A 15188-nucleotide genomic window follows, 5' to 3' on the forward strand; every position below is an offset into this window, starting at 1 on the left:
TATTAGGGTTGTCAGTGGGAGTTGAGTCGTCCCCCGAGGGTTTCTCGAAGAAGGCCTTGAGTTTTGGTTTCCTCATGAACTCCGCCAGTTCCACGTGCAGTTTAAATTTGTCCAATCTAGTCGTTGGCAACAGAAGTTACATGCGGATTCATTATCCGTGGAGGAACGCACACTGAGGCATTGCTGGAAACGATACCACAACAGAGTTGGAGTGAAGCGACCTTACGCCCCAGAGATACCACTGGGCATGTGTACAGCCCTCCCGCATGGCGGAGATTGGTTGGCCCTTGCGGAGTGGGAGACTTTTGGGCTGCAGGTGGTGGGGGACTTATACGAGGACGGTGTCTTATTGCCCTATTGTGCGCTCCAGGAGCGCTTTGGTCTCCCACGGGGACACTATTTAATTTACACGGCCCTAGTTGCTGCCATTCAAAAACACTGGGGCACGGGCCTATTGGAGCAGTCGGTGAGTGCGGCGTGCCAGTACGTAGTGATGGCGGCAGGCACTTATAAGGCCGTCACCTGCTTATATACACGAATGCTTGGGGAGGGGCTGACACCGCTGCAGAGGCTACGCACCCAGTGGGAGGCGGATATAGATAAAGAAATACCTGACACAGCCTGGTCGCAAATAATTAAGAGGGCATGGAAGGGCACTAGAAATGCCAGGTTCCAATTAGTCCATTTCTTAATACTACCCTGTGCATACCTTACCCCGGCGAAAATAAACCAATATTTTCATGTAGATACAGCACAATGCCCATGCTGTAAATTGGGTGACGCGGGCCTTTTACATATGCTATGGGATTATCCACAACTGGGTACATATTGGGAAGTGATAGTTAGATTACTTTGTAGTATAACGGAGCGACAGATTACGCCAGACAAGGGCACCTGCTTACTACATTGGTTTCCCCATACTAGTAAGACAAAATTGACGAGTAAATTCCTAGATTTGGTGTTAGTGCTTGCCAAAAGGGAAATTACATCCCACCGGAAGGCTGTAGGAGGGCCAACTTTCGCCAGATGGAGGGCTGCGCTACTTAAGTGGGCAGGGAGTGAGAGCATAGTTCGCCTGCAGCAGGCCCATAGGTCCCACAATGCTAAGGCATTAGAGTCAGCGCGAGCGTGGGAAGCCCTGGTTGCAGAGCCGAAGGCAACAGATTCAGACTCCGATTCGGAATCGAGCGTCCCTACTGGAGATGGAGATTTGTAAAGTGACTGTCCCTAGCAAAGGCATGGGAGTAAGTGGGTGTGTTTCCCCCCTTCTACAATAAGTCATAATATTTACTATCGCTATATACATGGTGCCATGTATGGATCCCATTGTTATAATTTATCGTCATGTTAGATTCTGCTGTTATAGTCGACACGCCGGTGAGAATGGGTGGGAGGTGGGAGGGCAGCATAAGTAGACCTGTTATTTTAAGGCCTTGCGGCACATGTATACAGTGCTTGCATAAGTATCCTGGTGCTAACACGGAACAATTTGCTGATTATCAGATTGTTGACACCTGGGTTTATTTACTCGGATTCCTGCTCTGCAGGTAGCATCACATGTCACATGTCTTGCCAAGTGCCTTAGCAATGTATCGCTCAAACGTAGACATGATTGGTCATTATGTATGTTGTTTGTATTTGGAAAATAATAAACAGAGATTTAAAAAAAAGAAAAAAAATGAAGTGGACCTACGAAAAACTGGCTAAGTACTGGAGGACAATATTTGCGGAATTGTCGCACACGACTAAGCTTGCACTCACACCTGCTCCACTGCAGGCACTCCTGAGATTTTTGCACGTCACAAAAATATTGCGCTGCTTTGTGGCCGTATCGCCCATGCCCGCCTAAAGAGAAGTGGTCATACACTGGGGAAGCAGGCACCCACTGTGGCAAAAGGCATGGCTTAACAGCCTAATACACTACAACACGAATAGCGGACTTTATGCACATTTACAGCCACCAACATCCCGGCCACGAGACATATGGCAGCAGCTATGCACATACCTACTTGAACTAAAGGAACGAACTGACTCACAACCTGAACAATAATGTATGATCACAGAGTTTAAAATGGCTTGGTGTAGCCACAGCGCATACTGCTGAGTAGAAGGCAACCCTTTTAGGCCCTAGGGGATTTGGTCACTCGCGCTATATAACAGAACCTGCTGAGGCTTTTTTGAGCCACTATATGTAAATGGGATGGAATGACCAACATGTGACACATTTTTTATGAGTATGTACAGTATCTTACTTGTTAAAATGGAAAATAAAGTTTATGAGAGCTCCTTCAAGAAACTTATAACATCTGGCGACTTAAAAATTGAGAGATGGTCAGGCAAAAGTAGAGAGGCCGAAAAATAATCTTTAACTGTGTCCAAAGTATTGTCTAGCTGGACTACAGATAAAACAAACATTAAAACATCACACAGATTGGCCTGAAGAGAGTCAACTTTGGAGTACTTACATCAGGCCATGAACTGTGTCCAGTGACTAGCATAAATAGATTTGGAAGAAGGGTGTTTAGCCAAAAGAATAACATTCACCACTTCTGCAGGCAGATCAAGCCCGGTTACCTAATGAGCTCAATATTCAGGCAGGAAGGAATAGGTTGTGGGGGTTGGCGGTGCAAATTCCTGCCCGGTTACTGAAACAGGAGGTGCCTCCTTAAGAGGTAGATGGACCGGAGGGCAACTGCTCAGTAGACTGCAGTACCACACTCTCCTAATCAAATCCGAGGCTATGGGGATGCTCGGAGCCCAGTCTTTGCAAGCGCCCCGTTATCCCCACGGATGATAAGCTACGCTCTATTAATCCACTTGCCTAACATAACATTTGCAAGTCTTCTGCAAAACTCAGGGCAGAACTGGCAGAAGTGGGAATGAATACAGGAGGCTGTAGACCCAATGCAGGAGAAATTAGTCTCCCAGGGAGCCTCAGACGGAAGCTTCAGTGAGCGGTGATCGAGGCTCTGCACTTTCCTGGGGGTGGTGAAATTAACCAGCACAGGCAGACCCCCACCTGATGAAGATTAAATGAACCAACTCCGGATAAAGCCATTTGATCTTTACAAGACAAATTCTACGGAGCTTGTGTGTCTTGGCATTGAGTGTGACAGCCAAATCCCTTGGAAGTTCAGTTACTCCCAGTATTGCAGTGTATCTTGACACAGGACCTGCAACCACACACTGCCTTGCTGGCTGATGTACCACATGTCTGTTGTTTTGTCCATCAAGACCTGGCTGTACAGCTTTCCTGTGATGAGCAGGAGGAGGGCCTTGAGAGCCAAGCAAATTGGATGAAGCTGCAGCAGGAATTTCTGGAGCACCTGCTCCATCGGGGACCAAATGCCCTTGATATGCACCTCTCTCAGATAACTGCCCCAGCCCAGAGATGATGCATTCATCACTAGTGTAAGCTCTGGGTGGGATAGGGAGAACAGTCTGGCACAGGTCATATTGGTGTCTGATCGCCTCCAGTGAAGGTTCTGGTTTCCCTCATCCAAAATGGATGTTGCCTTAAAGCCAGTCTCAGTGTTTTGCCAACTGCAGAAACAGGTTGCACTGCAGGGCTTGCATTTACCCAAGGCTAAGGAACTTCCATTTATCAAAGATCAAGAAGTAAAGAAGCATCCTAACCATCAACACCGATATCTAGTAGAGAGTCTAAAACATGATTATAACCAGCATGCAGATTGAAAACAGGGCGATGACAGAAGGGTCATTGTTATCTGTGGGAGGTATGCGACTGACAGCGGTGAGTCCGCCTTTTACAGTCAGTCATTGAGGGACAGGTATACAGGCAACTGGCCTCTGTAGATGGCTTCAACCATTGCCATCACCTTAGTAAAAACCGGAGGGGCTCAGTTGGGGCTGAAAAGTAGGATGGCAAACTGAAGTGTTCCGACCCCAACACAAACAAAATGAAGTGTCTGTGGGACTGCTGGAGGGGTAAATCAAAGTAAGTGTCCTGCAAGTCCAAGGACACATCCCAGCACCTTGGATACAGGGTGGAAAAACCTGGGTCACCATCAAGATCTTTAATGGCAAAACCATAAAGTATGCTTGAACATCACCAGAAAAGCCTGTGGTGCACCTTGAGGCCTAAAGCTCGATCATTTTAAGTAGAGGTTGTTACAGATGAGACTAGATTCATACATGCCGAGAGGCAAGAGGAAAGTGGGAGATTTCTTAAAAAGAATTGGGAGACTGTATTTTTCTCATTTACTTCTATTGAAGAAGAGGCAATTTCGGATGAGAGATAGGCACAATAAAGTCATTTTTGTCTTTAAAAACCAGGAGTCTCCCGCCTAAATTGGGTCTGCCAAAACATAGCACAACTGCAATTTTCTTAATTGCGAATCAAACCATATGGTCCCGATGCGCTAATATTTAAAAACTTAAAAATAAGAATGAAAATGGTTCTTTTAGAATTCAAATTTATAAAAGGAAAGGGAAGAGAGATTTAACCGCATCCTATTTAACTGAGCTTGAAATCTGAGTAGGCTCCCACTTTGGCTGTAGGGCAGTGCAGATAACAACACCCACAAACGATATGCAGTGCGTCCTGCTCTCCTTCCCAACAAAGACGAAAATTGCCCTAATGAACGTGTATTCTCGCCCTATTAACATTAGCCAAGAATCTGCCACCATTGCCCATCTGGGACATTTTATTCCCACTTTGGATAAAGGGACATGGCTGAGAGTAGGGGGAGATTTTAACTGACACTTTGAACCCCTTACTGATCCTTCACACTCTGCCCCAATGGAAGATCTTTACTGGTCTATTCCCAATTCCCTCACTACTCCTATCAAAGGTTGGTCCCCCCTGGCTATGCAGCTAAATTCACTTACCCTAACTTTCTCGCTAAGGGCATGTAATGGCCGGACTAAATCCGACCAGCCAGGGCAGACCACATTCAATAGAGTACGACAAGCTTCCCTCATGGACTATATTTTGGTAGAAGCAAGACTTTGGGATAAAATTCTTGATTTTCACATCAAGCAAAGGCAGGATAGCGACCATAATGCCGCGATTTTGATCCCAAAATCATGGGATCTTGGCATCTCCAAATCATCCCCTGTGCTCCCCAATTTCCATAGTGCACTAATAGTGACAAACAATAGAAGAAATTATAGATGGGGTCACATCAAACAGTGTCCTACAAAGCTGGCTTAAGTCTACCAGTTGGCAACTCCGTTCATAGCCAAAATGTGGGAGGCAGCCCAGGTGAAGGGCTCCACCATGGATCCACCATGGATCTAGACAAGGTAGGGAAAACACACTCAGAGCTCTGCTTTAAGCTGGCGGATGTTTTTTCCCCGTGGTGGCTGCTAGAGAAAACAGCCACAATAAATGCCCCTGGTTCAACGGCAAGTGTCGTAAGGCCAAGCGGGATCTTTTGGATGTGTGCAAGGACAATGACAGGCCGCAAATCACACTTGCTAGGGTTAGGTACAAACGGTTCACCAAGCAGGGGAAAAAAAACTGGGAACTTGAGAGGTGGGAAATGCTCAGGATTGCCCTGAATGAGAATGACCTGAAGACCTTTTGGGCAATAGTGAGCTCGGGTGATAGGGAAGGGAGACCGGCAATCGAGCCAGACATAGCCCCAGAAGCCTGGGAGACTCATTTTGAGTCATTGTTTCGCTCTGGGAAAGTGGTCCTGCCAACCTATCCAGCAGTAGCACGGCACTGGAGTTCCACTTGGAGGGGTGACTATAGAGGATGGCAGCCTCTATTTAATATTTGTTGATCTGAAGTCGGCCTTTGACCTCGTACCCAGGGAAAAACTTTGGAAGGTGTTGGGCAACCTTGGGATCCCTCCATACCTTCTAAATGTCATAGAGAGGCTCCACTTGGAGAATTTCGCACAAGTACGCTGTGGAAAGCATGGGGAACTTACTTCCCGCTTTCCTGTCCAAAAGGGGGTAAAGTAGGGATGTGTTTTAGCCCCTAATTTTGTTTGCCTTTTTCTTAATGGTCTTATCGACCATTTTAAAAAAATCAAGGACAACGATGCCCCCAAGTACGCTTCTGGGAAGGTCCCTGCGCTACTGTTTGCAGACGATACCCTGCTACTTTTAAATCGCCTATGGGCATCTAGCGCATTTTAGATGGTTTAGCAAATTTCTGCAAGCTACGAAGGCTGGAGATCAATTCAGCATAAACAAAATATATGGTCTTCAACCCTCCCCACACGACCCAACTGAACCCTTCTTTGTACGGCACCCCCTTGGAAAGAGTCAAGACATTTGATTATTTGGGAGTTACCCTGTCAGAGAACTTTGAATAGGGTCCACAGTTGGATAAAGCAAGGCTCAGATTAACACAGTCAGTGGGCGGCATAATGAAATTGTATAGAACCTCAGTTTTTAAACCAGCCGCCCCTGTGGTGGAAATGTATAAAGCCCAAGCGAGGGGTGCCACGCTATATGGGGTGGAGAGGTGGGAGCACTGCCTCACCACTAATCTGATAAAGGTGGAGAATAACTTAATGCGGCAGCTCTTAGGCCTACCCCGCAGCACCCCCCTTACATGCCTTCGCATAGCCTTGGGAATGAGGCCCCTAGATAATGAAATCGCCCTGAGACCTTTAACTTTCTGGCGGAGGATGTGGGTGACCCCAGAGCTGTCTGTTTACAGGGCCGAGCTAACCGAGCTCCTATCCATTTGTACCGCAAAGAAAATCACTTGGCTGTGTCATATAAGGGATCTTGCCTTCGAGCCGGGTAAGCCGGACCTCTGGAGAACACCCGAGATAGCATGTGCCAAGATCTCAAGGTTGGACCTAGTCAATTCGTATAGAATAGCTAAGCTAACGGCCATCCGAGAAAGTTCCTCATCGGGTCGTCTAACAGCAGAATTTCTACTAGTAAAAGATGTATACAGCAAGGAAACTTTTGTAGACTTCATTCAACCCCCATTAACTAGGAAATTGTATGTGCAACTGAGATTGGGGACCCTTCCACTAGCAGCACATACTAGCAAATGGGTGAGATAAAACGGGTGAATGTCTTGCATGTAAATATAAGGAGGAGTCTGAATTACACGTCCTGCTCCTCTGTCCTGCCTATTGGCTGCCGCGCAAGCGTTGGTTAATCCAACTATGTAAGAATCTAGGCTTTGTGCGCTGCATAGAGGCTTATAGGGTTTTAAAGTATGACACTCACCCACCAATTGTCTTTGCTGTATCATGTTTCTAAACTGCATGTGGCACATGCGCCGGGCTTACCTAAAGTAGATTGTATGGGTATGATTGAAGGTATGAACTCGCGTGAGTTGAGCAAATTTCTACCCATGCCTTGGGCTTTGCATCATCGTCCCACAATTTTATTCTTGTATACATTTTAGAGTTTTTATCGGAGAATGGTTGTTTCTACTTGTTTTTTAACCGGCATATATTAGTAGTATGCTTTTTTTTACATACCTACCGTACTTATACACTGCGCACTTTGTTTGTACTCGTGAGATGATTATTGTATATGAAGATGTCTAGCAGTCTCTCCCATTTTTAACCATAACTGTTTATTAACTGTTTTATTGTTTGCATATCTATGGCTCTAGAGGCCGAAATAAAGTATGAATGGATGGATGAAATCTGAACTAACTTTTCACCAACTTAACTTTAAGATGTATAATTTGTGTCCAGGAATGCAGGTGCATGGAATCTAAAACAGTTTAAGGTCTCTGTGCACCACAGCCACTGGTCTCAGTTCATGCATATCAAAAATATTCTAATGTCCCCAATTAAAAGACATTGGTCGTGTTCTATAATTTGTTAAACCTGGATACTCCTGTATTTTACATATAAAAATTGTCATACGTACTCTTGACTCTCCTAAGTCATCAAACAAGTTCGACATAACAGCCTTTATCATGCAATCTAGCAATCGCTAGCTTATTTACAGAAGGGAATACATGTTAGTGAAGACATTTCTACAGACCCCGTTTGTTTCGATGGTGTGTTACATTTTTAAATACTATGGAGATAGAACACTGCAATACTGTTTCTGGATTTCTAGGATTGTGCTTATCGGAATCCTTTATCAGTTCTTTTTAGACTTAAAATGCAGGCAACAATAAAGACATTCTATGTTCATGGATATCACTCCCCAGGGTGGGCAAACTAAGCTAGGTTTGCAATGTTTTAGAACTGGTTTGCATAACTGGGAGGGAAAACTGGATTCATTTTAAAGATTTATGTAGCAATAGAAAGACAAAGAAACTTTCAGATACAGAATCAGCCCAGTCGGAGTAATTAATTCTTACCTTCAACATACGGCCCTTCCTTTGGATGTTCACGAACTCTTAAATTAAATGTTTTGGATGACTTTCTTCTCAGCAGATCTCGAACACGTTCATTATAAATTTCAAGGTAACTGTGAATGTATAAAATATTTATGAACATATGTAAAATTACATAGCAAGCATATCAAATAAAAAAAATAAAGCAATACAGTATTGATTCCATAATAATGTGCATCATCACAGAAGCTCTAAATAAACAAATTGCTCTAAATAAAAAGAAATGACTACTAGGAAGTGGTCAAAGGGTTACAAAAAATCATAGGAATGGTGATCTGGGTGCAATGCAATGAGGGTGACCTTAGTGGGTGTAGAGGTTGGTCAGACAAGTGGTTAAAAAGAGCACACTAGTTTATAAGCATTGTTACACCTCCACACATTTTGAACCATATGTTGCTGCCATTGTAACATTAGTAAAATGTTAGAAGCTTGATCTATATACTACACTCAGATCACTGTAATAACTGCATTAAAGCACTTATCTACTTAGAATCAGAGACTAATATGTTACAGACAAATCTCTCCAGCAGGTGCCTTGACATTTACATCGATTGTGCTGAAGTGACAGCAGCTATCCAGGCATGTAGCTGCATGGGAACAGTGAATAGCTAAGTGGTTCAGAACAATGGCCTGATAGTTTGTGTCTGACTCTTTCTTTAATCTGTGGAAGTCTCAACATATGCCTATAAGTATATTTTTTCTAATTACACCTCCAGCACTCACCTAACTTGGTCAGCTTCACGGTCCACATTTTATACGGAGTCAGATGTAGCCAAAGGAATATTTTTTGGTGAACTAGCATACTGTAGTTCTACTAACCTTAAATGTATAGAATCTGTCAGTTTCACTATTACTAGATGTGTCAAATTCCAATCACTGCTGAGCTCAGTGTATCCTTCATGTATTAACCACATCCCCATCACCTGGTCCTCTTTCCTACGTTTGGTACAAATCACAAAAGCATGCAGCTCTGGCTGGCTTCTCTAATGTATTTTTTGGCATTCCTCTTCCACTTGCAGATGTTGTCTAAGTACTTTTCCTATTACCCTTGTGTTGCGCTCTGTAGTCACTCTTCGGGTCTCGCACAGTTATATATCAAAAACTCTGAAATAAAAATGCATCTTTCTCTCTCAGTTTAGAGCCACAGGGCGCACATATTACTCCACTGTAGATACAATTAGCCACTGAGTTTACGACTGGCATCAAAACATGTGATCTGTAAAACACATATGGAGCTTTACAGTCGATGAGCCCAGACATGTAGCTTCTTTCAGAAGTAACTTCTTCCCCTTCTGGACTGAGCTGCTCCGTTAAAGGCTAAACATAGTTGCATTTGTCACTCTCCTGATCATTATATAATTATTTGCTTAGTCATTTGATACAACATGGACTAGACCCAAAAGGCTGATAGAACGCTTTACAAGTCAGTTTCATACAAGAGAAACAGTTGATTAATTGTGTTATCGCAATAACAGTTTGGTTACAATGGTTACAAAGTGTCCAGATGAAGGCCATTTATTAAATTTTACATTGCATTTTCTAATACATTTTAAAACTATGAAAAGCTGCATATGGCAGTTAATTCTTGTAGATTATATGGAGATACATGCACATAAAGGCATATATTTGGCAACTCTAAAATATATCAATAAGGACTTCACTATCACTGCCAACTCTGAGGACCTTACCTTCATCACATTCTCATTTTCCATACATCTCTCCCGGTCGCTCTTCCTGGGGGTACACCAGTCAACTGACCTATGGTATCATTAGTGATTGTAAGGAGTCAAAGCACTTAAGCAATCCACCTCTCCAGGTTGACCACAGACATGAGGGAAGTGTTCTTCCTGCCACGAGGCAGGTGACTGCCTCAATTGTCTACCTCTGAGCCATCAGGGGTTTGTTGACTAGCACCATTGGAGCGGTTTAGGTAAATGAAGGACTGCTTTTCTGCAAGGAGGGAAGATGGCTCCACTCAGCAAGTTCCTTGTGCTCTTGTTCTGAATTTTTACATGGTCATCGGAGAGCTAATTTCGACCTCAGGGTACCAAGCAACAGTGCCAGGGAGTTTAAGGCTCTATTGATCTTGCAGTTGTTCCTGCTGTAGCAGAAGCTGTTGTCACTGCTGCAACTGCGATCAATGATGTGGTCCTTGCATTCAATACAACTGTGGTAATGCTGTGCCTGCACCTGCTATTGTTGCTATGGGTGCAAAAAGTGCTCACTCCAAAAACCTCTAAATATATTTCTTTGTGAATCACATAAGCTGTGGAAACAGCCAAACTATCTCTAGCAGACCCTAACTAGAGTTTCTCTCACCATGGCCAACCATGTTTCATCACTTGTTAATCAAATGGGCAACTTCCATAAAAAAAGCTAATAAACAAACCAAGCACCTCAGTTTATACCCATTTTCTTTCTTTCTCTTTTTTTTGTTACAACATGAGTTCTAACTGTACGACAGAGACCAGAGCAGGGACTTCAGAAGCAACAATGTGTACTACTACCACAGAGTGAAACCCCAGTAGGAGCCTCAGAATAACAGCTGTAATAACAGCAACCATGCTGACAGCTTGGCAGGGACAATAAAGCTGCTTGAACAGCAGGGACCAGAGAGGCAATCGCAACTGGAATAATGGCAGGAGCAAACACCGCTAGAATACCAACTTGGAAGGCAGGGCCAAGCGCTGCGGATCACAGTTTTATCTATAGCAGGAACAACAAAGCCATAACAGCACGGATCATAGCAGCAGCAGTAGGTAGGTATCTCAGCAGGGACCACTTCTGCCAAAGCATTAGGTACAACACAGTACCAGCAGACTATGCAGCCGCAGCACACAATATCATAGCTTTCCAGCCCGTCTTAGTAGGAATTAAGGACATGTAACCAAAAACCACAATAAATGGAATACAATGATACGGTCTTATCTCAACGATGGCAGCAGTTCCAGACATCATTCATGGAGGGAATAATGTTGCCTAAATGGAACGCCCAAACTAGAAAATGGAATTCGCAAATATGGTTTTGAAATACTCTTTTTGATCAACAATATATTTCACATTTTTATCACCTGGCTAGCCTCGTACACAAAACCAAATAAAAATTAAAACATTTAAAAAAAAGATCTTTATCAGAGTGTTACTAACCACTGAAAAACTGAATCAACATTTTACCACCAAACGTTGAATGGTGCAATCTGTACAGTCTGTTAGCACCGGTCTTTGAATGTACACATTCACCTGCCTGAAAAAGTGGTTTGTTCTGCTCGGACAGAAAACAGTATGTAAAGAACATCCATTACAAGATTTTACAATGTCATGGTGGCCAGCGAGTGGTAATGGGCAAGCATGGATCATGCTTGTGCTCCATTATGGGCATGTCTCATGGTAATGGAGTCCGGTTAGATCGGGACGGGTGTGCCAAGTGATACTCTTGTGATGGTAGAGGGCTACTGCCCCTACCTGGAGTTAAGTGACATGAGAACGGTGGTGGCAGCTTATATGCTTTGTGGTCAGTAATAGTCAGTCCTTTTAAAACTTGCATGAACTCTGTGGTTTACCACTTGGTGAGCTGAACTTTCAAGGCCAAAGCCCAGACTTTGATGTACACCGCTAGTACAGAGCACACACGTGGCACCACCCAAAATCTACCAGGGACACAGAATTCAGCATCGATTGTTCCCAAGCTGAGAATGGTTGGGGTTAAGAGGATTTCAATCTGTGGGTAATAAGCCGCTTAGCCACTATGAAACCCAATTCTAGAAAGTGAGAAGCCACCCTGTTTCTTGTGCCTATGATACTAACCCAGGAGGCATATTTCCCACTTGTGCAGATTCGACACTAGGTGCATGCAGATAAACTTAATGTGATGCTAGTCCAGTAGTCATGTAGGTAGGGGCAGGCCAACAGCATATGCAGCAAGTCAGAGTCTATGTGGGCACAACGCGGGCAATCTGCATCCTCCTTATGATAAAACCGATTTACTTTGGCAGGTGTGAGATAATCCCTATGTACTATTTGGAGCTGAATAGGCTTCAACCGGGCATTGTGTAGCACATGCCCTGGGCCCGATTCTGCACAAGTGGGAAATATGCCTCCTGGGTTAGTATCATGGACACAGGAAACACAGTGTGACTTGTCGCTTTCTAGACTTGGGTTTCATAGTGGCTAAGAGGCTTATAACCCACAGATGGAAATCTTCTTAACCCCCACCGTTCTCAGCTTGGGAACAATCAACGCTTAATTGGGCACAAGCCAAAAGAAATCACAAGCATTCCATCGCCTAGTGGGATGACCCAGTGCATTCCCTGGGTTTGCATGGCCAATGCTGTTGTTTCAATCACCAGGGAAAACAACAGAGGCAATCGTGGGAACCCTGTCTCGCCCTCCCCCCCCACTGGACCCCACCTTGACCCTGATAAAGGGTTGGTGTATAATTATTTTACTTAGTGTAAAAAGCGATGACCAATACCATATCTGGACAGTGCAGCAAGGAGATAATCCTATACCAAGGAGTCAAAGGTCATTTCAAGTTCGAAGACCAGAAATCTAGCACGAGGCCAGAAAACTTAGAAAGAAAATGGCATGAATTCAGAGAAGTACTGTGGGCGAGGATGAACCAATTTTTATCTGTGTGGACCAAATTCAGGACCAGGGTTGCCAGTCAATTCACAAGTATTTTTGATAGGACCTTATAATCAGTGTTGAGCAGAGCTAATGGTCTGTAGGAGCCCACGTGCATTGGGTCTTTGTTTGGCTTGGGCAAGGATATGACTGTTGCCTCTTTCTGGGAGGCAAAGACACTGCCAATGGACAGGGTCTCTTCACACATCATCAACAAGTATGGGGCCAATTGAGATGCATACGCCTTGTAGAGCTCCGCTGGCAAACCATCGGGTCCTGGGGACCTGCCAGTGACCAACGCCCTGATTGCTCCTTAATTTCGATCAGTATTACTGGGCTATCCAGGTCCGTTCACTGTTCCGTGGTTAGGAGGGGCAGTGTCAGGTTAGCAAAGAACAAGTTGTGGGCCTCCAGGCTAGCATCCATAACGGTCTTATACACCTGTGTCTAGTGTTGTGTTAGTTCATCATGGATAGAATGCTGTGTATAAAGGATGGAACCTACATCAGAGAGTAGTGCTGTTATGGACCGTTGTGGCTGATCCTGCTGGATAAGCCACAGTATCTTTGAGAATTTATAGCTTCTTTCATGTCAGTACGAGGAATCTAAAGGAAGGAACAATGAGAATTTGGTGGACTTTTTTTGGGTGATGAACATTTAAATATATGTAAGTTGCACCAACTAATTTTGCAATTGCAATTCCAAATCTTTATTTCGATCGCATGATCATAAAAGATATACAAAATTTGCCACATCAATTAAAAATCCGGAACATCAGTATATCATTAATATAAAATACAATAAAGATTAAAAAGTGATGGAAAAAGATGCCAGTTAGTCAGGGGATGAAGGTTTGTCACGAGTCTCCGACCCCCCTCATCAATCGAGTGCGAGCATACCATATTGCAGTTAGAAATGTTGCCATAGCGAACACAATTGGCGGGGATAAATCAGTCTTTAAAACTCTGTATGCAGGTAGAAATGTTCTAAATCCCAGGTTTTTGAGGAGGGGGACAAGCCAGTGTTTTCTACTTTTCCAGTAGGCTCGACAAAAGAAAACCGCATGCACATCATTTTCCTTTGTATGGTCACATACGGGGCATGTCTCTGTATCAGACCGACAGGACCATGCTTTGGTAAAGGATTTAAGAGGAAGGGTCCCGTACCTCCACTGCAGGAATAACTTTCTTGTTAAAACCGGAGTCATGCCATCCAAAACGCATTCAAGGTTATACGAGTCTTTAGTTTTAATAAATGTGTGCGTTAGGGATCCTTCACGGCTGCTGTCCAGAGCTCGCAGAAGCATGTGGCCATAATACATTCTGCACAGTGCTTTCCTTGGAGTCCTCTTACTTGTGCTTTCCGGGTCTGAACATAATTCTGGTAGTCCAAGAGTCTCACAGGTACTCTTGATGTAGTTTAACCAAGGCGTCTTTGTGGCATTGGGCAGGGATAAAAATTCCTGTAGCTCGGTTCTATAGATAGTGAGATCTTGACTGCTCCAAAGACGACGCCAAAAAGTAAGTGGTTTGAGCCCAAGTTCCTCCGTAATGGGCCTAAGACCCAAGTCCAGTCTCAGGGGCAAGAGTGGTGTACTTGGGGGAAGGGCTGTCAGCTGCCTAAGGAATTTGTTTTCTGTGGTCAGCAAGTTATGTGACGGGATGTGGCCCCATAACTCTCCCCCGTAGGTGACTCCCCCCGCGCCTGGACTTTATAAATTTGGATTGCAGGGCCGAGTGGGCGATAGGGTGACTTACTCGCAATTCTCGAAATGCCTCCCGCCCTCTGGGCCAGTTTCATATTTGCTTTTATCCGATGTGCCCCCCACGTTAGATTTTGGTTTAGGATTATCCCGAGGTATTCAAATGTATAAACCCTTTCCAGGCGCACTGTACCAAGCAAGGGGTTGGGACGATTAGAGGGCATAGGGTTTAGGATCATAAATTTTGTTTTCTGCGGGTTGATTTCAAGTCCCCTTTATGTACAAAATTCCAGAAAACCGTCCAGCACCCGCTGAATGCCCATCGGGGATTTAGACAGCAGCAGGGTGTCATCCGCAAACATAATTGCGGGCACCCTGCTGCCACTCAGTTTTGGAGCGTCAATATTGGCAATCCTTGTCAGGTGCGTGACTACCCCGTTCACAAAGAGGCAGAACAGGGTCGGTGCAAGCACACAACCCTGTCTCACCCCTCTGCAAACGGGGAATCTTTCAGTTAGGTTGCCACTTCTCCCGCACCCGACACGGGCGAAGTTATTT

At 44.4% G+C, this 15188-nt stretch overlaps 1 protein-coding gene across 2 annotated transcripts in view; it reads right to left on the bottom strand.

The window, feature by feature from the left end:
• The window catches only part of KIF16B (kinesin family member 16B), a 1655522-nt gene that overhangs the window by 1318663 nt on the left and 321671 nt on the right, over positions 1 to 15188 (bottom strand). For both annotated transcript variants that reach the window (XM_078649578.1, XM_078649577.1), the window contains exon 6: positions 8270 to 8379. In XM_078649578.1, coding sequence (XP_078505704.1) covers positions 8270 to 8379 — 110 coding nt within the window. The remainder of the gene's footprint in view (positions 1 to 8269; positions 8380 to 15188) is intronic.

This window comes from Lissotriton helveticus, chromosome 6, assembly GCF_964261635.1.
Source record: "Lissotriton helveticus chromosome 6, aLisHel1.1, whole genome shotgun sequence".
In the NCBI taxonomy this organism is placed as follows: domain Eukaryota; kingdom Metazoa; phylum Chordata; class Amphibia; order Caudata; family Salamandridae; genus Lissotriton; species Lissotriton helveticus.